Source organism: Gambusia affinis, linkage group LG07, assembly GCF_019740435.1.
Source record: "Gambusia affinis linkage group LG07, SWU_Gaff_1.0, whole genome shotgun sequence".
Classification (NCBI taxonomy): domain Eukaryota; kingdom Metazoa; phylum Chordata; class Actinopteri; order Cyprinodontiformes; family Poeciliidae; genus Gambusia; species Gambusia affinis.
In genome coordinates, this window is record NC_057874.1 from 9,636,468 (window position 1) to 9,662,232 (window position 25,765).

Consider the following 25,765-nt stretch of genomic DNA (forward strand, 5'->3'; position numbering starts at 1 on the left):
TTGAACAGAATCGACCCAACAATGTGGCTTTTATTACCAGACTCGTTGTGTTTATTCTGGCAGACTGGCTTAACACTGATCATAGAAGCTTATGTTTGTGCTTCAATAAGCCAAGATAATCTTTTTGTTTGTACAACATCACAGCTTTGTAATTTGAGGCATTCACGGTGGTGCCATGGGTCAGAGAAATCGCTCATAATCTGAATCAGAATAAGCTTTACCGGCCAAATGCGAGTTGGCATACGAACATATTGCTGCTCATTTTTGTAATTTTCATTCAGCGTATGGTCACGTTTCACAGTCTGAGCGTAAAACCATGGTGTCTTCCTTTCTTCGTTGCTTTAAATTTTCAACCTTTGCTTGAAGGCGTGGAATAACTTGTATTCTTTGCGTTAAGATGGAACAGGAAATCTCCAGGTTCCAGCGTAAAATGACTGACCTGGAGTCAGTGCTCCACCAGAAGGATGTGGAGCTGAAGGCGTCTGAGACGCAGAGAAGCATCCTGGAGCAAGACCTCGCCACCTACATTACTGAGTGCAGTGTGAGTCATACTACCAGCATATTCAGATGTGTTGGTAGGCTGCCGGAGAACGTTTGAATGTGCTGCTGTTAAAGGGGTGATTGCTCATTCAGACATCTGTGCAGCTTTTACACCACCGACTGTGTTGATTGGACCTTGTGTTTGCATGCATGCGTCTGTAGAGCCTGAAGCGGAGCTTGGAGGAGGCACGCGTCGAGGTCTCCAGAGAGGACGATAAGGCCATGCAGCTGCTGCACGACATAAGAGAACAGAGTAACAAGCTGCAAGAAATTAAGGAGCAAGTATGTCATGGGGGAGGAAAAAAAAAAAGTTTAATTTTCCCACTCACAACATTGGAATTTTTTCCAAGTCTACTGTAAATTTTCAGGGTTTATTTTAAGCCATATTTGATAGCAGAGTGAGTGAGGAAGCCGATATTTCCCCCTCTGTGTGTCTGTTACACAGACGGGGCTTCCCCTCTGGGTGGCCGATACTCATAAAGGTCATCAGAGCAGATGGCATCCCTGCAAGGTTCAAAACATGAGCAATTGACCAAGAGGTTCTAGCCACCATACAGGGGGCAAGGGGAACACCCAGTAATTACACTGGCTTGAACACACCAAGTCTTTATGTAACGCATCATAAGATGGATGTAAAGAATGCAGAGGCAAACCACAAATAACTACGAATCTAAAATCCATATAGATGTTCTATTAGTAAATCAGCTGTGTCTTTCACTGTCCTAAATTTATGGAAATCAGTTGTTCATAAATTAACGTTTGGACTCTGCCCCGCTTGAAATAATCCCATTATTTTATTTTATTTTATTTTTTTATTAGAAAACAAATCTGAAAAAAGGAATGATCTTGGGACCCATTGAAATAATTTTTTAACAATTAAATGAACATTAACATCTTCACCTCCCCTCGTTATCATTCACCACCGTGTGCTGCTCCCCAGGAGTACCACGCCCAGCTGGAGGAGATGCAAGTGACCATCAGGCAGCTGGAAGAGGACCTTTCAGCTGCAAGGCGTCGCAGCGACCTCTACGAAGCCGAGCTGAGAGACTCCAGGCAAACAAGCGAAGAACTTAAACGAAAAGCAGTTGAATACCAGCAGAGAATCCAAAAGGTTTATTTACTTTTTTTATCAAAACAAACTAGATCTATAGATTATCTAAAGCATCCTCAATTTTAAATCCTTGCTTTCCCTTCAGTTATTTGCACCCATTATGTAGTAGTTTGATATTTGCTTATTGTGCAAATGAAACAGTCCGAATTAAACGAAGGTCTTCCTCGTGTCAAGCATTGGAGCAAAACTGCAGATCCATGGTGTTTGCTTTTCCCCCAGTTAGGCCTGTTGTGATAAATGATAAATCAATTAATCGTACAATAAAATTAAAACTATCGACGTCAATTTAATTATCGCCTTTATCGTCTCTTCCAGGCTTTTTCCTCTTTCTGTTGATGACACTGAATAAAAAAGACTCAACTCCGGTGCTCTCCACTGACCCTCCCTTCCTCATTTCCTTAGTGTAATGCTCAGTTCACACTACACCATCTTAGAGCTGTCGGCCGATTGTCGGCCCATTTTCAAAACCTGAGATCACACATTAGCCGACAGAAATCCTAGGTATAACGGTTCCATCAGGTTCCATCGTGCCGTGTGGTGTCCAACAATGGACACATAATAATGGCTACAAGATCAGTTATCTAATTTTAAAACCAGGCATTTACTACAATCTACCTGCAATGCATGTGGTTCTAGTGTCAGCGTAACGTCCTGGCTGGATGAAAATCATTGTAACCTATTTATGTCACTTTAATGAAGAACAGCTGAAAAGTTACCGGGTTCATCAACTGGTAGCAATTTCACCCCAACTCCTCCCTTCATCATTTCTATATTCTTTGCACGAAATGTTTTATAAACATTAATGTTGTTTCCACATATCATCTCCAATGTCCGCTGGACTTCGGGTTGCGCCGTGTCAGCTGTTTGGGATTCCCCTCTGTAATTTCCCCTCAGAAAGCGCAGACTTTCCTCCGCGCTTTCGGATTGGCTACCTGTCACATTCAAAAGGCTGCCTTAATGCTCCCAGTGGGGAAAACCCCTGATTTAGATCGGAGCGGCCACAACTATCTACCGTAACACACCACACACTACAGGATGATCGGTTACGAAATCGCAGCGACAATCTGAGAACATCAACGTTCTAAGATTGTGTAAGGGGAAAATCAGGGCAAAAATCGTGTACCGTAGTGTGAACTATTGCATCAGGTAGTTGATGTGCCCATCTTCTCTATTTAAATCTAATGATTACTGAAGGGCAATATGGTAAACAGACTTCATAATCTGCACTCTTTTGGTTGAATGCAGTATTTATTTACACTTTGGTGTTTTTATTCAAGTACATTTTTGTTAGAGGAGACTGAGAATCCATTTTATTTTTGTTTTTGGTTGTTTTGTTTATTTTATCAATTCCAGTGTTGTGTGTTCTTTTGAAAATAAAGTGTATCTGTGTATCTATCTTTGGCAGGAAATCACATGCATTATTATGTCATTTCCATTAAATCAGTGTAAAAAAAGTCTTCAAACAATACTATCAACTATCGTAATAGTTTTTGAGACAATTAATCGCTCAGCAAAATTTGCTATCGTGACAGGCCTACCCCCAGTGCTTGAAAGCTCTTAGATGAATTCAGTATAAACTAAAAGTAGATTATAAGAACAAAACTACACTACTGTATTGATAGTTGTGGATACATTTCTGCTGGGTAATAAATAAAGACATTCAAATGATAAATTTAACTAAAATCCACCTATGAAATAACACAGGCTGTTTATTTCTCAGAAGTCCATCATTTAACAGCAAGCTGTGTTCTCAGGAAATGTTGACTAACCTGTCTAGGGTTATTCGTTTTCAGGCTAAAGAGCAGGGAAAAGCTGAAGTGGAGGAGCTTCTTTCCAAACTTGAGAAGGTAAATGAGGATTCAGACTGCTGTTTGTTTTTGCACTGCAGTTATCAAATTTGATCAGTAAATTCACTCTTTGCTTTCTTGTAGACCAACTCTGAGCAGCAGGTGAAAATCCAAGAGCTCCAAGACAAACTGTCTAAGGTAAATTTACCTGTATTGTTTCCCTTTTCTGAAGCAAAGAACACACGTTTGTGGCACTCTGCAAAAATGTAGGGATGCAAGCAGATTTGCATTGTGCTGTAGAACTCAGTTTATTCACGTGAGTTGCTTTTTGTTTCTTTTTTTTTCTGCGACCTCCGTGGGTGAGGTTTGGACGAGCACATCAAGATGCTTGTCTTGGGACACATTAGCAGCCTTTGACCTTCTGATTTTTCCCCAGGCAGTGAAAGCGAGCACAGAAGCCACAGAGCTGCTGCAGAATGTCCGACAGGCCAAAGAGCGACTGGAGCGGGATCTGGAGCGCCTGCGGGGGAAAACCGACTCCAGTGATACTTTAAAGCGTCGTCTGAGAGAGACGGAGGTACCAGCCTGAATCTGTATGAACTACACAGTGCCAAGCATTACTCGTTGGAGAAGGCGAGTAACGGTCAGGAAGAAAAGCTGAAAGCCATTTGAGAACTCTTGAGGAGGTGCAGAGATTGACTGCTCAGGTAGAGGAATCTAGAAAGATGAAAAGCCAGCTGCTGTTTACTCCACAAACCTGGCATGTTTTGATTAGTGACTAGAAGAAGTCATTGCTAAAAAACCAAACTCCTAGCGGCGGTAAGCTGTTTAGAGCCACAGCAAACATGGCAGAAGGGATTTCTAGCCAGATAGGATGATTCTGGTCTTTCAAGGTCTGTGTGTTGGTCTCTTATCCCAATTGGAATATAACAAGGTTTCTGTTTGTAATATGACGAGTTGTGAAAAAGTTCAAGGGGTCTATAAACCTTTCCGAATCACTGTATTAAGGTAGATATAGACTTAGAATTTTATCACAGTATTTTATACCATTTAATTCTTTTTTTTTTTTTTTTTATGTAACTTCAAGGCACAGCTTTTGTAGCGCCACACATTTCCTATTTGAAATGGGCTTCTTCAAGACGCCACTTAAAGAAGTGTGATTTATGTCACTAAACTGCACTAAACGTGCAGTTTATTTTTAAACTTACTGATTTCTCCACTATGGGACAAAGAACGGAGAAAACAGTAAAAATAACATTTTAGTGGTTTTTTTTTTTATTTATTGTTTTTGCAGTAGCTGAAATTTATCATAAGTCAAAATTCTAATCATGACAAGACATTTTTGATGATAAATGTTAGATAGCATGAGTAATGCCCACTGTTGCGCTGCATAACAAGTTTCTTCCACTGTTTTACTTTTTTGTTTGCTTTCTGTTCTTCTGTCGTCATCACCACTTTTCTGTGCACTTACTTTTTCTGCTGGATTCTTCTTGTTGTGTAAGCAGGAGGGCAGGAAGACCCTGGAAAACCAAGTAAAGAGGCTGGAGATGGTAGAGCGTCGGGAGAATAAGCTGAAAGATGACATTCAGACCAAATCTCAGCAGATCCAGCAGATGGCCGAAAAGATCCTGGTGGGAGAGCCTTAGATTAAAGCTCATTAATACTCTTCACCACTCCACCCTTAATTTCCCCACTGCCCTGCACCTTCCACCCTTCTAACCCCATAATAGTCAAGGCTCAGTCATTGATGGATGTAGGAAATTTGACGTAGGGAGCCGAGGCCCGCAGATAGTTTGAAAAGATTTGGTGTTGCATTTATGGATTTGACCATTTTCAGCATGAACAGGCACCGCTACAGTCAGCTTGTGGATTTCCAGCTTTTTAATGCAAGTTTCTTTCTTTGTTTCATTTCTCCTGTAATTTTGAGCGAGAGTGGGTTTATTAGTTAATTGTTCTCTCTTAATTGTTACTGCCGATTTTATTATAATGTTCATAATTTCCCCAGGAACTGGAGGAGAACCTGAGGGATGCCCAGTCAACGGCTCAGAGGATGGAAACTCAGCTGGTTCAGAAGGAGAGGCTTTATGAAGATAAGATCAAGGTGGGTCAGAAAATCCTCTTCTTTACAGGTTTAAAATTTTCAATTTTCCGTCGCATGTTTTACAGGAAAACCTGACAATGCTCTATTTATAGCTTCCACCCCAGCTTTCATAGTTAAGCCATGAAGTATGTCTTGTAGCAGGTTATGAATGAAGCGTGAGCATCTCTGATATAATCTGACTAGTTTCCTATTTTCCGGCTCTGACTGATCCAGGTCCTGGAGTCCCAGATGAAGGCAGACGTGGCCGAGAAGGAGAGCCTCGAGGCAAAAAGGGCACAGCAGGAGGAGGAGTCGAGAGAGAACTGCAAACTAATCAGCGAACAGAAAGCTGTAAGACAAAATTTTTCTCTAATTCTTTAAGGAAGTGGATTCAGAAGTCACTTATGTCTGCTTAGTTAAGACCTGCATGTGCTTAACTTGCCTATTTGGGAACATCTAATGATTTAGTTGTAGGATTATTTCTTCAGATATTTAATTTGGTTTCTTTCGCCGTAATTTTTTAGCGCAGTTTAGCTGGATGGACAAGTTAATTGGCAGAATGGTTCTTGTTGCTCAACACAGCCCGGGCTTAAGTTTTAATCTCGTCAATGTGTTAGCCTGGAAGCCGTTAACAAGCTTTTCCCAGATTGTCAACTACTAAATGGATTCAAATAGGATGTTATAAACATTTAACATTATGCTAACTTTACACCAAGATGTGCACAAACTGATCAAGAATCCTATTGGGTGATTGGGTTTGTCAGACATTGATGAGCTGGGTGTTAATTGAATCCCTGCTCTACTGCAGACCATCAATGCCATGGATTCCAAGATGAAGAACCTGGAGCAGCGCATCGCTGAGCTGTCCGAAGCTAACAAGCTGGCTGCCAACAGTAGCATCTACACCCAGAAGAATATGTGAGTGAACGAAGCGTCCAGCACATTCTCTTCTCCCGGAGAGTTTTACTCTGGTGTCTTCACTAGTATACGCCTAAACAATGCTGGACTTTATCATTTCAAATATTGAATTCAGAATTCTCATTTGAGAAATTTTGCTCTTTTGCTTTTTTTGTTTGTTTGGGGGGTTTTTTTAAGACATTTTTTCTTAAGAAATGAGTCAACCAAATAAATAATAGCCACATTCGTGTTTCCTTTTCTTGGCAGGAAAGCCCAGGAGGAGATGATCTCAGAACTTCGTCAGCAAAAGTTTTACTTGGAGTCTCAAGCAGGCAAGCTAGAGGCTCAGAATGCCAAACTAGAGGAGCACTTGGAGAAACTGAGTCAGCAGGAGCAAACCAGGAGAAGCCGGCTGATGGAGCTGGAGAGTCGGCTGCGGGAGGTAAGGCAATAGGAGGCCAAACGGTGCTAAATCTGTAAGCTCAAGATTAAGTCATTCGCTTAAACCAGCACAGAATCCAGCTTTGCATCATGACAGGATTAAGGAGCTGATCAGCTAGTCTGCTTCTGTAGCTTTCATGTAAATGTAGCAATAGATAAAAGTCTAGAAAGAAATCCTTACTATTAAAAAAAAAATCTGTTTTATTAGCAAGATTTCAACAAATAAGGAAGGAATAAAAATCAATCAAAGCTGGTTTGTTTTTTGGGGAGACTGGTTTGTAAGATACACGTACAAATAGTACAAAAATTTTACATTTGTTCTACACTGAGACATGTATCCTAATATTCAGCTGTTTATTTTTGTGTACAGTTTGATAAAAAGGTCGCTAATTAGTCTCCTCCTCTTATTGAGAGCTTGTCTGTAGATGTTGCTGACGGACAGCCTGCTGTCATGTCTCTGCCTTCTCACACTCTACTGAGACACGATACACAGCCTGGCACTAAATACTCGCCTCGCTGTCCTTTAACTTGCAGACAGATTTCCTCTGCCCTCTCAGAGGAAACTAGGATTCTAGCCTGGAAAAGATTTTGGTTGCTGAATTCTGACGTTCCGATTTTGTAACGTTCCGACCCACCAATAGTAATTTTAGAGGATTACTTTTTAGGAACTACATTTAAAAGAATTTAAAATATTTGTTAGCCTTTTCGTTTTTTATTTATTTAAATTAGGAGCAGAGTCATTATCCGATCGTGTACTCGCAAGAGGACTCTCTGTTTTTAACAAACAAGGCCCTATTTTACAAAGACCAAATGATTGGAGTTGACATTTTACAGTCCATTCATTGTCCCGTACTAGGAATTATTACATTTGATAGTTGTAAACCTCAATCCACTTTGAGATTTCAAGCAGGATAAAATTTCCAAATTTAACTTGTTCCATGACAGACAAATTGTTAAAAGAAACTATGATGAAAGCAGACTGTACAGTACTCTTGCTGTTATCTCCAGATCAGTTTGTTTCTTTTTCAATTTACCAGACTGTCCCAAAAGCAGAAGGCGTGTCATTGTACACAAAAAGTTGGGTAAATAAAAGCTCAATTCAAACGTGCAAGAAGGATAGCTCTGTTTTTCTGAAGGATCAGCCGACATGCCTTGTTGTCTCCTTTTACTTAATATAGTTATTTAAATGCTTTCAAACCTGAATAAGTTTTGAAAAGGAAAACAGAATATAGAGACAAATTTTCATAAATTTTTTGCTAAATCTTTTCTGTATCTTAAGTTATATCCATCTATTCATGTTTCAGATTTTCATCCAGTTATTCACCTGTCAGTTATCATCCATCCTCACACACACATCAGTCTTTCCGTCTGTCCTCTTCATGGTGTGTGGTTTTTCTGCAGGTTTTGTTTTTTTAAGTCAGACAACAGTAAAGGTGTCTGCCATAAACTCATGAAACGGGCTGAAAAGAACGGAAAAACTATGGACATTTGAGTTCTTTGTTAAAACGGCTTTACTTGTTTCCCATACAGATGGGCCTTGAACATGAAGAAGAGAAACTGGAGATTAAGAGGCAGGTGTCAGAGTTGACCTTGTCTCTTCAAGAGCGCGAGTCCCAGATCAGTAGCCTGCAGGCTGCACGCCTCGCCCTGGAGAGTCAGCTGCAGCAGGCGAAGACGGAGCTGGAGGAGACCACTGCTGAGGCAGAGGAGGAAATCACTGCACTGAGGGTAAGAGACACTACTCCAAGCAGACAAGGACAAGATCTCATAAAGTTGCTGCTCAGTAAGTTTGGTATAGAGGGGACGAGGCAGGCGGATATCCTGCAGCAAAATGCCTCGGGTCCTTATCCATTATGACAACTCAGAACCATGTAAGCAGTTGTAGGATAATTTTACATTGGAACACCATTTATTAAAAGGAAACATAGTTACATAATTTCACATTGTATGTCTATTTTTGTCATCTTTTTTCCCCCCCTGCAGAACCACAGAGACGATATACAGCGCAAATTTGATGCCTTAAGGGACAGTTGCTCAGTAAGTGCTGACACTGCCTTTATTTTCCTCTTTTCTGATCACAGCTATCAAACGTTTGCCATAAGATTTGTGCAGTATGTTTAAAAAAAATAACTAATCTACTAGGGATCTCATTACAGATCCAAAATAGTTGGCGTGCATCGAGTTGCATTTTAGCACAGCAACAAAAAATATTTATGTATTTTGACCACTTATCTGTGTGGGGTTAACACCTCAACCTGTTTGTTTTGCCTCAGGTGATCACTGACCTGGAGGAGCAGCTTACGCAGCTGAGTCAGGAGAATGCTGAGCTGAACCGCCAGAACTTCTACTTGTCAAAACAGCTCGATGAAGCTTCGGATGAGAGGGAGGATAAGATGCAGCTCAGCCAGGAGGTGGACCGGCTCAGGAGGGAGGTGGCTGACCGGGAGATGCACCTCAACAACCAGAAACAGGTTAAATGAGAGCAATTAAATTGTTTGTTAGCGTCCTAACAGCCTTAAAATTCACATTTCTAAAATAAAGGCCATAAAGTGTTTTAAATTTATTAATAAAAATGTGATATGACTATCACAGGTCTTAAGCTTTGTTGTGGCAGGACTATTTAATGTTGGGAATTTATTTTGCAAGGCACGCAGACATCTTCATTGTGTTCTGTGAGTCAAGGCGGTTGACGCTACCGCTAACTAGCTGCTTATAAAGCCTTGTTAGCTTTGTTGCGTCTATCGTCTGTAAATGCAAATTTATTTGCAGTTTGTTAAATCACATCCATCTTTGCCACTAACTCACTTCTATTCCCAACCCATAAATGTATATGATTAGATGTACAATCTTCTGTTGTACATTTTTTAAGGTCGATTAAGGTCCTAGATTTCATTCATGGTTTCATTCAAATTTTAAATTAAACATTTAGACGTAAAAAAAAAATATATTACTAGCAAGCTAAAATACTTATTCAGTCACAGTAATTTTGTTGTAACATGAAAACCTTGTGAGACATGACAGCATTTAACGCGAAAGTAAAGTCAGAATGATGGCATAATATTGACAAACCGTGTTTTTCTCTTAAATTTATGCTACCAGAACATTGAGACACTGAAGACAACATGCAGCATGCTGGAGGAGCAGGTGGTGGAGCTGGAGTCTCTGAACGACGAGTTGCTGGAGAAAGAGAGACAGTGGGAGGCATGGAGAGGAGCTCTGGAGGACGAAAAAAACCAAGCAGAGAGACGGACCAGAGACCTGCAAAGACTACTGGATAATGAAAAGCAGAACAGGTAAAGCTGTTTTTTTTTTTTTGTTTTTTTTTTTTAATTCACATCAACATACAATTTAATAATGTCATTCTCTTTATAGATTAGATTTTTCAGTGTTACTACTAGACAATATTTTGGTTCTGATCACAGGCTTCGTGCAGAGCAGCGCAGCACCGAGTCTCGTCAGGCAGTGGAACTGGCCGTCAAGGAGCATAAGGCTGAGATACTGGCGTTACAACAGGCTTTGAAGGAGCAAAGACTGAAAGCCGAAAGTTTGTCTGACACTGTAAGTATGTTGTCTGTCTTCACTTTATTCACTTCACTATATTCCTTACGGTCTAGATTTATTTCTAAACCATACACAGTTTATATGACGGATGCATGTAAATGCAGTGCCTGTAGGATTAGGGCTTTTGTGGATGCATTTGAGCATTTCCCTGTTGGAATACCACAACATGACCCAAGTTTTACTATGGAATATAAACAGTCAACCTCAGAAGAAAGATAATTGATGCAGATGTTCAAGCACAACTTACGAACAAGCAAAGCTTGTTCGTACCTGGAAGATAAGTGAACACTAGTTCGACAGATGTTCGCAGCTGCACACAGACATGAGTCAAATATCTTCTGGAGACATCTTTTAGTCTCCAGAAGTCATGTGTTGTGTTATTTTTAACTCCCTGACAAAGTACATCCAAGAACAGAAGTGATTCTGAGTGTGTATATTGCTGGACGTTTGACATTTTAGGCACAGTTGCGGTTGTTCAGACAGGACAATGATCGCTAATTCATCAAAACTGGTTCCAGAGTGAATGCAACCAGGATTGGGCTTGTGATTTTTATGGATAATTTAAAATATTATGAATTAAATGTACAAACAGTCTGTGCCAGGAAATCCTTCATTTTATGTGAGCTCATTTCTAATTAGAAAAGTGGATAAATATCCTGCCAGAATTATGCTAGAGGCTTGTTGAAGGCAACATAAAGCATGTAGTTCTTCTGTCCCTTTCCAAAAGACATTAATCTAATATTTTGGAAAAAACTATCCCGATTACTGTCTTTGTCCTGGAAATACCTTTTAGCTTAATATTTATGATCAAAGTGATCTGATAAATGTGCAGTCAATTATTCCGTCATGTGAGCAAACTCATGTTCATCATTTAAATACAACAATAAACTATTTCCATATGACCATATTATGTCTACCTGCATCAGAATACGTCAGTATTAGGTCATTATAATGTGTAATCTTCCAGTGTGAACTTCCTGATCTTCTCCACTTTTGTAACATATTTTTTTTATCTTTGTTATAAAATTTAGAAGCTCAGATCTTTTGAACAGACATTTTCTTTGGTATTGGCAAATTTAGCTCTGTCAGCCATCGTAGCGTTCTTTCGTGAAACATGTCAGTGACTGGCTTGTGTCACAGCTCAACGATCTGGAGAAGAAGCACGCAATGCTGGAGATGAACGCTCGCAGCTTGCAGCAGAAACTGGAGACCGAGAGGGAACTGAAACAGAGGCTGATGGAAGAGGTAGAACGTCATCAGCAATTAACCAGAGCAACATGCCTGTACCTATTAAGAACATCGATTTGAAAGGTTTTGTTTTAACTGTATTTTGTCCCCCCCCCTCCACCCCTCCAGCAAGCAAAGCTGCAGCAGCAGATGGACCTTCAGAAAAGCCACATTTTCCGTTTGACTCAAGGCCTTCAGGATGCCCTGGACCAAACAGACATGCTCAAAACTGAGAGGACAGACCTTGAGTACCAGCTGGAAAATATACAGGTGCTCACTATTGTACCTTTTCAGAAAAATGAAACGTGATCCCCTCTGGAGAGGAAGACACTCCTAATTATTAAATACATTAGCCACAGCCAAGTGTCTCGGTAGAGCGATGATGATTATGAATCCTGATTAGTTTTCCCACACAGACCTCTTCTCAAAGCAGTCTTTTGAGGCATTTCCTCCTCTAAGCCTCTGATTTCCGTACTACAGGCTGTGTACTCCCATGAGAAAGTAAAAATGGAGGGCACCATCTCCCAGCAGACCAAACTCATTGATTTCCTGCAGGCCAAAATGGACCAACCCACCAAAAAAAAGAAGGTACAGGAAAATATTTCAGTTCACAGAGTCGTACCTCGATCTCAATCAGCTTCAGCTTAAAAACACATTTATAGTAAACAGTGTTCTGCTCATGTGATAAATTGATAAGTGGATTACCATTTCTCCTCTGTACAGGGTATCTTTGGACGGCGGCGTGAAGATGTAGGCACCACTACTAATGGCGCTCTGGCTCAACAGGCCCAGCCGGCGGTCCCCATGCCGTACGGTGACATGAAAATGGCCTTGGACAAGGAGCGCTCTAGGTGTGCAGAGCTGGAGGAGGCGCTACAGAAGATGAGGATAGAGCTGCGCTCCCTCAGAGAAGAAGGTACCAGAGCAGCATGCCTGTCGGCATCTTTAAAGCTCTGGGCTTTACTTCACACTTCATAATACTAGTAATGGGATTAATAGTAGTAACAATTACGTCTAAAGAAACGTCAATTCTAAATTATTGCAAATTATGGAAAAAATTTCGTCTTTCTTTTGGTTCTACTTCCCATCCTCTTGTTCTCACTCTCTCCTTCTCCCTCTCATTAATTGCGCATGATTTATAATTTCTAAGATATAATTGTCATTACAGGACAATTTTTTACGTCCCACTCGAACACATTAGAGATATTTTAGGAAGTGCTACATTTATGATTTGCAACATTCATTTCCAGTATAAACAATGTTTTCTATTGCAACCATCCATAAAAAAGTTAGCATGTTTTTATGGATGGTTATTATTGTTTATTTTAATGCTAAATATGGACATTATTGATTGTCCAACTTAAATTTACTGACTTTTTATTTTATTACAATGTATGTTGGTGGCATTTAAAAACAATACAAACCTAAGAAGGCTTATTTTAAAAGCAATTTCTCAATTTCTTTTAAAAGTCACAAATTCCTGATCTTATAATTTAATGTTTCATTTGCATCTGGTGTCACAGCGGCTCATTTCAAAGCCCAGGAACATGTGGCTTCTTCCACACCAGCCCAGGCTCGGCACCAGATCCTCATGTCTGCCATCGTCAAATCTCCAGAACATCAGCCCAACCCCAGTAGCCTGCTCAACCCCTCCACTCGATGCAAGGAGACGTCTACACCTGAAGGTTAGTCAAACAAAACGTAACCAAATAAATAAAATAAAAAACCAAACAAACAAACAGTGTTGATCTCTTACTCAGTGTAAATATGAGGCATGAATTTCTTGTACTGAGGTTAATGTGTTTCTCCTCTCAGGCGCATTCAACCTGACGCTAACAAATGGACTGTTTGGTCACCTCTTTTGTCCGTGTCCTGTGCTGTATGTGTTCTCTCAACGGCCGTTTTCACAAAGCAAGAATTAGGCCAAACTAAGACTGCCTTGCAAAAGAACATGGTGTGAACAAAACAGTGTCACATTTAATTGCCTATTTATCCAGGCAAGGTTGTAACAATTTTGCTGTATGTAGCAGAGCAACTACTTCCCGATATAGGAGGAGTTGCTCTCCTTTATCGGGACGCTAACTCCTGGTTTTGCTACCCACGAAAACGTGTGGTCGCCCCTCACAGTCCAACAAAGTTAGTTCATTGTTGTTTAACTTTAAATTAATTTAATTTTAAGAACACAAAGAAACGTAGATGAGCCATAAAAAAGCTGGGTTGCTTTTAAGTAATCCAGGCTGTCTTCTAATTTGAAGCGAAAACACATTACTGATGCAATCATCGCCATGGAAACTGAACCACTGCTGCTTATACCATAGCTAGGTTGCAGGTGGAGTGAATCCCAGCTGCAACTGATAAACGCCTCAACAATCACCTGGAAAATTTTCACATCAGTATAAAGAAATTGACTGAGTAAAAGAACTTTCTATATTTCGGAACAAACCAACCCAATTAGCAAACGTCTAAGGATCTAACACCTGTAAGAAAATGGGCAGAATTGGTTGCTCTTGCTTTGTGATTCAGGCTCTTGGTGTCGGTGCGTTTCTGCTTGCATTTAGCTGTTGTTAGACCACTTTCTTCTTTGTGTCTCTTCCCTCTTCCCTCTCAGAAAAGAGGAGGGTCACGTTTGAAAGTAAGTCAGCCACCATCAAACACCTGAGCTCACCTGCGATGCCAGCATGCTGCACTGTGTGGAAACGTTTCGCTATCAATGTGTTCATCTGTTTCACTGTCTAACTTGACCAAAGACTGCTTTCTTCCTTGAGACAGGAAGACGTATTGTGTTTGACGGGTAGCTTTTCACTCAGGAGCATTTAAATACATTTCATGCTTACTAGCATGTGCAATCTGATTTTTATTTTTGACTGTTTGAAGGCCCAGTTCCAAATCCATTACTTAAAACGCGCTCTAGTGCTTGAAAATAATGCATTTGATACAAATCTTTGCTGATCCTCGCAGTTATTTATCCCCTAATGTACCACTTTGCCTCGTGTCAGTAACTTCTATCTCTGCGTCCTTTTTTTTTTTTTTTCTTCTCTCTCCCCTGTTTGCTTTTCAGAATTCGGTCGCCGTGTGAAGGAAAGAATGCACCACAACATTCCTCATCGTTTCACTGTCGGCCTCAACATGAGGGCTGCCAAATGTGCCGTCTGCCTGGACACTGTTCACTTTGGACGGCAGGCTGCCACTTGTTTAGGTCTGTATCGTGCTTTTCAGCGGCACAGATGGAACATAAAAATATTTCCGGGGACACTTTATTGGCAGGAAATAACAAAAATACTGGAATCATTCTTGTAAAGCAGCCTTTAGATGGATTAATCTGGCTTCTGCCTTCCTGGGTAGGATCATCGGTTTCACAGCTATTGTCTTAGAAAAGACAGTAACAGAGACAACAGTGTCCAAGTTGATTAATTGACTGCTGGTCTGGAGTTTACATTTACCCCATTCATTGGGATGAATATTTGAAACATTTTGGTAGTGTGTTGGTGTGATTACATATATATATATATATCTCCACCCTCCACTAATATTTAAACACGCTTTCCTTAGCAATGTGTAGAAAAAAACAAAAGTGTAGCAGTCAGCAGGACTCTGGTATAATTCCAGCTGGTTATTTGATCACTCTTCTTACCGTATTTTTTGCCAAGGACCCAACAAAAATAGTCCAGGCATTTCGTCTCCTCAGTCGTTTTAATACATTTGTTCTCATTGTCTGACTGGAACAGCCGATATTGCCCAAGTTCTCATGATCTAGTTATTGATTTGAGGTGAAGTCGAGTGATTTGGAGGAAGTCTTGCATCCTAATTATTCCTAACATGCCCTTCTCATGATTCCTCCACCATTATGTTTTACAACAGTGGTGCCCAAAGTCGGTCCTCAAGGACCGGCATCCTGCATGTTTTAGTTCTCTTCCTGGTTTAACGCACCTGAATCCAATGATGGCTCATTAGAAGGCCTACCATAAACATTGAAAAGGATGTTACTACCACCAGGGAGAGAACTAAAACATGCAGGATGCCGGAACCTTGAGGATTGACTTTGGACACCCTTGTTGTACAGTTTTTTTGAGCCGTTGTGAAGTTTGAAAGCCTTACCTTCCTTGCGGACACCTTTTGATATTGTGGCGATACAATATCAATACTATATACAAGACACAATATTGTCTGACTGTGAAACCTTTTCTTCGAGGGCCATCTTGCCAGTCTGTTCTTCACAGATCAAGTTGAAGTCAAGCTGTCTTCTCTGAGGCTCCAGCGACCAGCTTTCAGTTCGTCATTCATTCTCAGCAGTTTCTTTTCATCTGAGAGGGACAGATGGTTGAAATTTGGCCACGGTTGGACTTTTTAACAGGACACTGATTTTTAAACCGACGTCAAAACTGGTTTGGAGTGGATAAGTCAGGCTCACGTTAGGCTTCGGGAATGGCCACTGGCTAAAACCAAGTTTATGGACTATATTTAAACGGCCAGTCTATGCCTGGAAGCTATTAAAATGAACTCTACAATTTCCGATGAGGATGATTAAAGGATTAAGGATGCTTTTTGGCAACGAAGCTGGATCTTGGGGTTATTTTAATGTAATGAGATATTTTAAAGGCTCTTTTCATCCTTCCTTTTGTCTCGTTGCAGAGTGCCACACCCTGTGCCACCCCAAGTGTTCCCCGTGTCTTCCAGCCACCTGCGGTCTGCCAGCTGAGTATGCCACTCACTTCTCGGAGGTTCTGTGCAGAGAAAAGACAAACTCACCCGCTTTGCAAATGAAGGAGGCCACTGGGCATGTTCGTCTCGAAGGCTGGATGAAGCAGCCTAGGTAATAGTCTTCCCCAGTACAGGTATTTTACAGCTTTTCTGAATGTTTTATACAGCACTAATACATAGTTTAAACCTTCATGTTTCACTGGATAGAAATGGCAAACGTGGCCAGCAAGGATGGGAGAGGAAATATGTGATTCTGGACGGAACCAAACTATCGGTCTATGATACTGAACCTGCAGAAGGTCAACAATTGTTTTGTTTTTTTGTTGTTGTTTTTTTTTCTATGCATTACATTTTTAAAGAAATAGAATTTTGTTGAATTTATAATAATGACGTTATGATTTAAGTTCAGGTTTTCCTGTGTAGACCACAGTGGAATCAATTTGTTTGTTGTTTTGGGTTTTTTTTAGACTCTCTAAAGGCTGAGGAGGAGTTTGAGCTGTGTTTAGGTGATGGAGAGGTCACAGTTCACGGAGCCGTCGGTGCCTCTGAGCTCATCAACACGGCCAAGTCGGGTCAGAAAAACTACAGTTAATTCTGCTAATGGAAAAATATTTAAAGTTTTTTATTTTGTCATTTTCTGGTTTCAGTGTTTGTTAATAAAATAATAAAAAAAAAAAAAATAGGCCATACCAACAACTACTTGTTTTTTGTTTGTTTTTGAGAAATCTTCAAATATTGATGTGTAAACTTGTATATAGCTAGAAAAAACAAATATTTTTACATTTTAACTGTAACTAGTGATTTAGTTACAGTTGATTATTAAACTCTTGCCTTGTTTGGCTCCTTAGCGACTAAAGCTTGTATTCTGGATGAGGAAGAAGTTGGGACAACCTGCTGCCTTACTGATAATTTTCCTCATTTTGGTTGAAGCTTATTGCGGCCGTCTACCAGCCATCTAAACTTTCATCTGTGAGATATTTAAGGGGTTTCAAACAGCCTGTTTCAAAGGCCCAGTTCTACATCACCACTATTTTGTTCATTAATTTAATTATATTTTTTATTTATTTATTTTTACGACTGAGGTCAGAATTTCCTCAAGCACCCTTTTATACACAGTAAAATCAGAGGCTCATTATTTCATGCCTTAACCCTTCTGTGCTTTCATACACAGGGAAAACCTCCTTGAGTAATTATGCTCTGACCATTCATTCCTGATATGATGCAGCTGTGAGATTTAGCCATTTTAAGTGGCAATAAATGTGGATGTTTCCTATTTATATTTTACTCCTCACCAGAAATGACATTTGTATTTTTAAAGGTATTCTGTCGTTTGAGCATTTATATTGAGTTTCTGATTTTTAGAATCTTTAAATATATTGGCATCCACATATATATACATGTATATATATATATGTATATATATATATATATATATATATACTTATATATATATACATATATATATATATATATATATATATATATATATATATATATATATATATATATGTATATATTTATATTTTGCTTTTTTGTACCCGTTCTCAGACATTCCATATGTGTTGAAGCTGGAGTCCCATCCCCACACCACATGCTGGCCAGGCCAGTGCCTCTACTTCATGGCTCCTAGCTTCCCTGACAAGCAGCGCTGGGTGGCGGTGCTGGAGTCTGTCGTGGTCGGTAGCCGGGGGTCTAAAGACAGAGCAGAAGCTGAGGCGGTAAGTGTAATTTTGTCATTTAAGTATAAGTTTGAATATTCCTACGTTATTTTTAAGATTTTGTGCTGCTCAATATGTAAATACTTTTGTAAACAAGGGGTGTGAAACTAGTCCTTGGTTTCTTAATATTAGACCAATTTTAACCAAATCAAAATATCTTACGGTAGTCTTGTTTGGGGCAAAATTTTAAAAAGTGAATTAAGATGCTTTTTATTCCTCATCATCCCAGCATCTTCACTTCTTGTTTTCTCTCCTTTCTCTCTCTCTTTGCATGTGTTCAATATTTTCATCCTGTACCCACTTGTTGTCCTCCTCTGTGAATAAATTGGTTGGTACGTGTGTGACTGTGATCGTGTGTGTGCGTATATCTCCATTCAACCTGGTTATGTGGATCATGTTATAGGCAGGTGTTTCTAAAAGACAGAAGAACCTATCACCTCTGGTTCAGGTACAGTAAGTGGCTGCACGAACGCTTGGGCTTCAGTCGTCCGTCCGACTGAGCATGTGTCAACTGTCCCCAGTATGCATAGAACTGTGCGCACGATAGTTGAGGTCAGCACAGTCCAGGGTCACGTATTCGACATGGTTGATCAGAACAGATGCCTTCGGAAAAATAGTTGTGCTTCATACATTTTCATTAATATAGACCACATTAACGCATGGACACGAACATGCTGCGGCAGACATTTTAGCGTATGCTGTGTTGCATGCTCCTGCAAAAGCTGTGCTAAAGCCCTGTTTGGTAAACCATGACATGATCAGTTTTTGCAACAACAGATATCATGGGCTGATGCTTGTTCCTTTCTTTTTGTTTTCTTGCAACATTTCCCCCCATCTTCTGCTTTCTTTGTCATGCTGTCTTAGCTCTGAATTGTTTCAGCTTTTCTCCAAATACTGTGCCCTTGCCTCTACCTCCTCTGTATCTGGACCTTACATTTCTGTTACCTTCTAATCTCTACTATAATTACTTGGAACTGTTTTAACTCTTCTTCCAGTTTTTTCTTTAAAGTTTATTTGGATGTGAACACAACAGTTTGATCTCAGTCACATAAAATAGGTGTAGATTTTGCTATAATTAATTTTTTTTTTCTTAACATAAGTTAGTCTTATGAATTTGGTTTCATAAGACTAACTAATGTGAAAGTTAGTCTTATGTTTCTAACTTTAGCATAAGACTTGTGGGATCAAGTTTTAAATTTACTGATTTGTTGATAAAGGCTGAACCTATTGCAAAATAACACGCACACTGGGATAAGAACATTCACCCACAACTTTGTAGTTTGCTCGAAACAGAGACTTTTACCAGAGTCAACTACCAAATTAAAAGCTACACAACTGGAGGGATTAGCAATTAGCATGGTTAGCATTACTCTGACAACTGTTTCTTTTTGTATATTGTAGAGAATGTACAACTACAAACTGAAAAGACTTAACCAAGATTTTCACATTGCTAACATTTCCAAATTCAGCATCTGTCATGTGAAACAGAGGCATACAGAACCTCAAAACGAAGTAACTTTGCTGTATTGTGTTTAACCTTCCTGGTATCTGCTGAAAGTTTTCAACTCTCTCACTCCCTTACAGCCTAAATGACCCACAGGGAGGCCTAAGAATGTCATTAAAAAAATAGAGTAACTTTTTAAAAGATCTTCATTCAGTAAGAACATTTACATTATTTTATTTGTGGTGTGCAAGAGGAACTGATGTTCTGACCAGCTGGTCTCAGGCCAAGCTAAAATAAAAAAGGGTGATGCATTCTGGTCAAAAGCCCATTTATTGGTACAGCCCTGAATTATTGCCTCATTTGTTTACATCACACAAAGTTTTGCATTGCTGACAGTCTAGTAAAATGTGTGTGTTCATTTCCAGCCAGGAGCTTCATAATCTTGACCAGATTAAATGTTTTTCTGACTACAGACTACAATTAAAAGCAATTATAGGCTTGTTTTTTATTCCTTTCCCTGTTTTTTTCACATGTGGGCTTTTCCCTAAATTACTTTACTTCCTATCCAGTTTTCCCTCATCATTTCCTCCAGTGCCTCTGTCCTTTTTGTCTATAGCTCCTCCCTCCACTGCATCTCTTTGGCTTTATGATGAGCTCTGTTAGACCTCCAGATTCACTAATCCAAGTTATACAGTAAAAATGATGCTACAAGAAATATCGCATTTAGCAGATACAAGACTTGCATTGTTAATCTTTGGTTATTTGACTTTTTTTTTTAATCTTTTTTTTCAGCTGCAATAAATAGATAATGTATAATGAAATGTACTTAAAACGTAATTACAATAAAACGGTACCCACAAAACTGTAAAGATTCGGTTAACTGGTTTACTAGAGGTATGACAAATTGTGTGCTTCATACATAACCCTGTATGTGAAATAAGCCTTGCTGTATTGGTGCTTTGCTAATTTTGTTTGTAAAAGCTCTCCGGCAGTCGCGCTCTGAGTTTACTTGCCTCTCATTCAACTTATTTGCAGATTTCTGAATCTTTCTGTTTTCCTTTGTTTATTGTCTTAATAGAAACTTCTGGGCAACTCTCTGCTGAAGCTGGAGGGGGATGACCGCTTGGACATCAACTGCACCCTACCTCTCACAGATCAGGTACAGTAACCACAAAAAAAAAAAGGTTTTCTAATCATGCTTGTGTTGAGGCAATTTGCATGACTACCACATTTTCCTCACTGCCTGCCTCATGTTTCCCTTCAGATTGTTCTAGTTGGCTCTGAGGAGGGTTTGTATGCTCTCAACGTCATCAAGAACTCTTTGACGCACATCCCTGGACTGACTTCGGTTTTCCAGATCCAGATCCTGAGGGAGCTTGATAAGCTGCTGATGATCACTGGTACGACATTCTCATCGTACGAGAACTGAGTGGAAGCACTTTCACTGTAAAATGATTGTTTTTTACTTAGGAGAAAAGTAATAATCATTCCTACTGCAGCAAAGTAATATAACAGTCTGGTTTTAACAGGTATAATGTAATCAGCTACAGTTATTTAGATTATTTAGATTGGCATTACTTCTCTGGTTAGATTCATACCCAAACTCCATGGCCAAATCCATCTATCTACCAAAACACTTATAAAGTGGCATCAAGATGTGAATTGACACAAGTTAAATGTATAATTTTTTTTGTTAATTTCTTAAATAATTAGTTGTCATATATGTTGGAACTAAAGGCATAAAAAAAAGATCTTAAAAGTCATACATTTACTTGCTAAGCCCCAATTTGTGAGCAATTCCTTGTACACGTTATAATGTCTGGTCTGGCTGATGTCATTCAGGGGAGGAGAGGGCGCTGTGTTTGGTGGAGATCAAGAAGGTGAAACAGTCTTTGTCACAGTCCCATCTCCCAGCTCAGCCTGACCTCAACCCTTTCATCTTTGAGACAGTGAAGGGATGCCACCTCTTCTCTTCTGGAAAGGTGAGACCATTTGCTGTGTAAATGGAGCTAAACCCTGGCGGCCTGTCACCCAGTCAGTTATTGAGCTGATCTTAACAGGAACAACAAAGCGGTGATTGCAGATATTTACCTCTGTCCTGATTAGAGCTGTTCTGACTTTGCAGATCGATAACGGACTCTGCATCTGTGCTGCGATGCCGAACAAGATTACCATCCTGCGACATAATGAAAGCCTCAACAAGTTCTGCATCAGAAAGGTGAACGAACGGCGTGGAAGAACTGCTCCGAGTGGGAATTTAAAGAGGATGCTCATCCGTTCTCTGTTTGCATTTGCAGGAGATTGAGACATCAGAGCCATGCAGCTGTATTCACTTCACTGGATACAGCATCATAATTGGCACAAATAAGTTCTATGAGATCGAGATGAAGCAGTACGTGCTGGAAGGTACGTGTTACGGTTATTTCTTTCCAACCAGATGGTTTTACACAAACGTTCACAGCAGAGCAGTTCTGTCACAGCAGCATTTGAGCGTTCACACCTGAATGAGTTAAATATCTCTGGGGATTCGTTTCCGCAGAGTTCTTGGATAAAAACGACGTGACGCTGGCTTCAGCCGTCTTCGCTGCGTCCTCCCACAGCTTTCCCATCTCCATCATCCAAGTCACCACAGCCCCACAGAAGGATGAGTACCTGCTCTGTTTCCACGGTTTGACATTTATTTATTTATGTGGTTTTAAATCTAAATATATATAGTGTTTCCTGTTGGATCTTTTAACTTCTGGACTTTTGTCTTGCAGAGTTTGGTGTGTTTGTTGATGCATATGGCCGCAGAAGTAGAACAGACGATATCAAATGGAGCCGTCTGCCTCTCTCATTTGGTAAATGTCAACCAGTTTGAGTGTCTCTTTTTGATGAATTGTAATTGATTATAAAGTATTCAAAACAGTAATGATGTTGAATGAAATGTTGGTTTTCCAGCCTACAGAGAGCCCTACCTGTTTGTGACTTACTTCAACTCTTTGGATGTTATTGAAATTCAGGGACATGCTGCTCTTGGGTAAGGCGTTATTTTTGTTTTTAAAAGATGTTTATGGTTTATTAATTTTTTTTATACAGTTTTTGGTATTCCTGTAATAAACTTTAATGTATATGTTAAACCAACATAAAATAGCGCAGAACTCTGAAGTGGAAGAAAAGTGATGCATGGTTTTCATATTTTCATTTGGCTTTTACAAATTGAAATCTGAAAATCTGTGGGAGTCTTGATTTTATTTGATAGATCAGAAAAAGGTTATCTAAAATTTAATAGCCATGAGAAATGAGTTATGTATAAAGGCAGTCTCTGTCTGCCACTAGACAGGAAATTTTGGATCTATTCCCCCTCAAAAGATTTTTTTGTTTTTTTTCCTTTCTGGTTTAGGACCTAAAAATGAAAATAAGACTGAACTGTGGTTCTTAAATTTCACAATAAAACAACATATAGTGTATACTTCAAGGCTGAGGATCTAATGTATTTTGCTGGTACAATTTTGTTTTTAGTTCTTTGGTTTTGAAATGTTAGTTACCGGGACTGAAAAAACATAGTGCATAACTGTGAAGTGAAAAGAAACTGATTTAATTGTAAAAGTAAAAATAAATGTTGTAACTCATTATTACAGTTGTTACAAATGGTGATGGCTGTGGATAAGAATGTAGTGAACCTGAAGCAGCCTGTGACTGAAGACACAGTCTGATGAGGAGGATCCTCTGGGTTGCCTGTAACGACGTTAAGTTTATGTTTAAGTTTATCCTTTGTACAGCAACCCCAGGAGATTATGTGTAGAGTGATCCTCCTTTGTCAGCTTGCTAAGCTTTTTTTTTCCTTAAGTCCCTGGCTCTGATTCCTCTAACCCATATGAAGATTGCAAAAGAGATCACGCATGCCAAAGCAGACTTATAGAAGATGTACAGCATGCTGTTAGAAACACTGAATGAAGTACAGTCTGCTCGGTCAGTTTTTGTAGACTACTTGAATGTTGCACCTTCGGTTCGGTCCAAATGACGCAACATTTAAAATGCATTCACAAATCAAACCCGGAGAACAGCACAAGTTGTGCCTATTTGTGCTGTCCTATAAGAAAAAGTTACGAAATGCTCTGGTCATTGTTTAAAGTATCTCTGCTTTCCTTTCTCTTCAGGTCACACTCGTATGCACACTTGGACATCCCAAACCCACGTTACCTTGGCCCAGCCATTTCCTCTGGGGCCATTTACTTGGCCTCATCTTACCAGAACAAACTGCGGGTCATTTGCTGCAAAGGCAACCTGGTGCAGAGCCAAGAAGGTGGAGGAGATCTGCAGCGCAACGGCTCGGGACGGAGGTAAGAACTTGCCTTCAGTTATGTCTTTCATTTAGGAACCGCTTTAGTGACACGCCATCCTCTTAAATGTTGCTTGTTTCTGAGGTGCTATCCATTTTCAGAACAAACAGAATATTAAAAATTCCTGCCTTCAATTTTCACAAAATGAAAGATTAAGAACTTATAATATTACGAGGGAGCAACAGGCCTGCCAAAAAAAAAAAAAAAAGATGAACAAAGAAGTTGTAATTTTTTTTCTTGTCTGTTGAGATTTGATTAACTAGTCAAAATCTATATATATATATATATATATATATATATATATATATATATATATATATATATATATATATATATATATATATATATATATATATATATATACACATACACTTTTTCTCAGCAGCTAAAATGTCTTGTTTTAGGTCAGCTTTGCATTACGAAATGAAGTTTCCATATTCGTCTGTTTAATTCTAGAAAGGTATAAACAATACGGGAATGTCCATCCATCGTATCTTTCTGGAACATACAGCAGCAAAGGACCTTGTAAAATTGTGGCTGAACAGAAGAGTGTCCTTATCCACGGTGAAACGAGTCCTTTACTGGTGTGGGCTGAAATGCTGCTCAGATAGGATGAAGCTATTAAAGCAACATCCAAAGCCGGATTCAAGTTCACAGATGTCTTTTATTCTGACGCCGGATTTTAGTTTCGTCAGTTTGCGCTGACGAAACTAAAATTAAAGGAAATTGTACATATTTATTTCATTATTTTGGCATTTATCAAAGACAAATAATGTTGGTCCTGCTAGCTGACCTAAAGCAAGGCAGGGTTTGGTGTCTTTATGTAGAGTATTGGTTTCAGCTGCACATTAGGTTCTGCATGTGGCTCAGAACAAGTTCAGAGCAGTGGGATGTTTCCAGTCACACGGTTCTGGTTCATGGATGTGGTGCTGATGGGTCACTGGGCTTAGCTGGCACAGGTGGTGATGGTTCGAATGTTTTAATAAAAAAAAAAACTAACATTTGTTTTGTTTTGCAGGAAAGGTGGTCCATTTTTTATCTGTCACAGATCGTAATTTTGCAGTGACTTATTTTTAAATGATTTGTTGAAATACCTCATCTCCATAATAAACTTCAAAATAAAAAATGTTTTTGCTATTCTTGCACTGACTGGTGTAAAGCTTCATTAATGCTCGTTATTTTGTTGTCAACCGCTAACTTAAATTCAATTCAGCAGACTAAATGGAGTTGATGGGTTCAGTCACCTCTAATCACAAACAACAATGCGCTTGTTCGCCGATTCAATTAGCGCCAGCATAAATCCATTCCTCCTCACCACATCCTGACTCCTACGGTGCCAAGCAGAGCCCAGACTTTAAACCTCTTTCACTAAACGATGCACCATGTCTGTCTTTACGCCTGGATTCCTCCCCACAGTCCCAACAAGCGTGGGCCACCCTCCTACAATGAGCACATCTCCAAAAGGCTCGCCGCCAACCCTCTGGTCCACGGCGACCCCGGGACACCCCACCGCTACAGAGAGGCTCGCACAGAGTTTCGGCGGGACAAGTCTCCGAGCCGCCCGCTGGAGAGAGAGAAGTCCCCCGGCAGGATGCTGGAGAGCCGGATAGTTGGGTCTCCCGGCAGGGCCATGGCTGACCCCAGGCTAGAACGTTCCCCAGGCAGGGCCATGGCGGACCCCCGCATGGACCGCTCCCCCGGCCGGATGATGGACGTTCGAAGGGAGAGGTCGCCTGGAAGGTTTGAGGAGCGTCAGAGACTTCACACCGGCTCTGGGCGCACGCCCATAAACCCCGTCAACAAGGTTCGTCAACATCTGCTTGCAGGATCAAGCTTTAGGTTCATGGCTCTTCATGTTGTGCTTTACTATGACTTCTCTTCGAGTAAACAAAACTTAAAGAACCTCAAATATTTATGGCTCCCAAAGAGATCCTTTATT

The 25,765-nt window shown here is 39.9% G+C and overlaps 1 protein-coding gene across 5 annotated transcripts in view; it reads left to right on the top strand.

Annotated features, from left to right (window-relative positions):
* Positions 1-25,765, top strand: part of cita (citron rho-interacting serine/threonine kinase a) — a 44,796-nt gene that overhangs the window by 16,791 nt on the left and 2,240 nt on the right. The window contains exons 12-49 of one of the 5 annotated variants that reach the window (XM_044122891.1): positions 398-541; positions 703-822; positions 1,481-1,651; positions 3,445-3,498; positions 3,583-3,636; positions 3,875-4,015; positions 4,944-5,069; positions 5,444-5,539; positions 5,753-5,869; positions 6,327-6,436; positions 6,683-6,857; positions 8,387-8,584; positions 8,840-8,893; positions 9,130-9,327; positions 9,956-10,149; positions 10,279-10,414; positions 11,558-11,662; positions 11,774-11,914; positions 12,125-12,232; positions 12,368-12,560; positions 13,168-13,329; positions 14,253-14,276; positions 14,703-14,840; positions 16,274-16,454; positions 16,550-16,641; positions 16,810-16,914; positions 17,891-18,060; positions 18,464-18,508; positions 20,583-20,663; positions 20,769-20,904; positions 21,347-21,486; positions 21,630-21,722; positions 21,802-21,910; positions 22,044-22,172; positions 22,264-22,344; positions 22,445-22,523; positions 23,644-23,826; positions 25,243-25,630. In XM_044122891.1, the coding sequence (XP_043978826.1) occupies positions 398-541; positions 703-822; positions 1,481-1,651; positions 3,445-3,498; positions 3,583-3,636; positions 3,875-4,015; positions 4,944-5,069; positions 5,444-5,539; positions 5,753-5,869; positions 6,327-6,436; positions 6,683-6,857; positions 8,387-8,584; positions 8,840-8,893; positions 9,130-9,327; positions 9,956-10,149; positions 10,279-10,414; positions 11,558-11,662; positions 11,774-11,914; positions 12,125-12,232; positions 12,368-12,560; positions 13,168-13,329; positions 14,253-14,276; positions 14,703-14,840; positions 16,274-16,454; positions 16,550-16,641; positions 16,810-16,914; positions 17,891-18,060; positions 18,464-18,508; positions 20,583-20,663; positions 20,769-20,904; positions 21,347-21,486; positions 21,630-21,722; positions 21,802-21,910; positions 22,044-22,172; positions 22,264-22,344; positions 22,445-22,523; positions 23,644-23,826; positions 25,243-25,630 (4,971 nt within the window). Of the gene's footprint in view, positions 1-397; positions 542-702; positions 823-1,480; positions 1,652-3,444; positions 3,499-3,582; positions 3,637-3,874; positions 4,016-4,940; positions 5,070-5,443; positions 5,540-5,752; positions 5,870-6,326; positions 6,437-6,682; positions 6,858-8,386; positions 8,585-8,839; positions 8,894-9,129; positions 9,328-9,955; positions 10,150-10,278; positions 10,415-11,557; positions 11,663-11,773; positions 11,915-12,124; positions 12,233-12,367; positions 12,561-13,167; positions 13,330-14,252; positions 14,277-14,702; positions 14,841-16,273; positions 16,455-16,549; positions 16,642-16,809; positions 16,915-17,890; positions 18,061-18,463; positions 18,509-20,582; positions 20,664-20,768; positions 20,905-21,346; positions 21,487-21,629; positions 21,723-21,801; positions 21,911-22,043; positions 22,173-22,263; positions 22,345-22,444; positions 22,524-23,643; positions 23,827-25,242; positions 25,631-25,765 lie in introns of all 5 variants that reach the window. The other 4 variants (XM_044122892.1, XM_044122893.1, XM_044122894.1 and 1 more) reach the window with 4 other exon arrangements.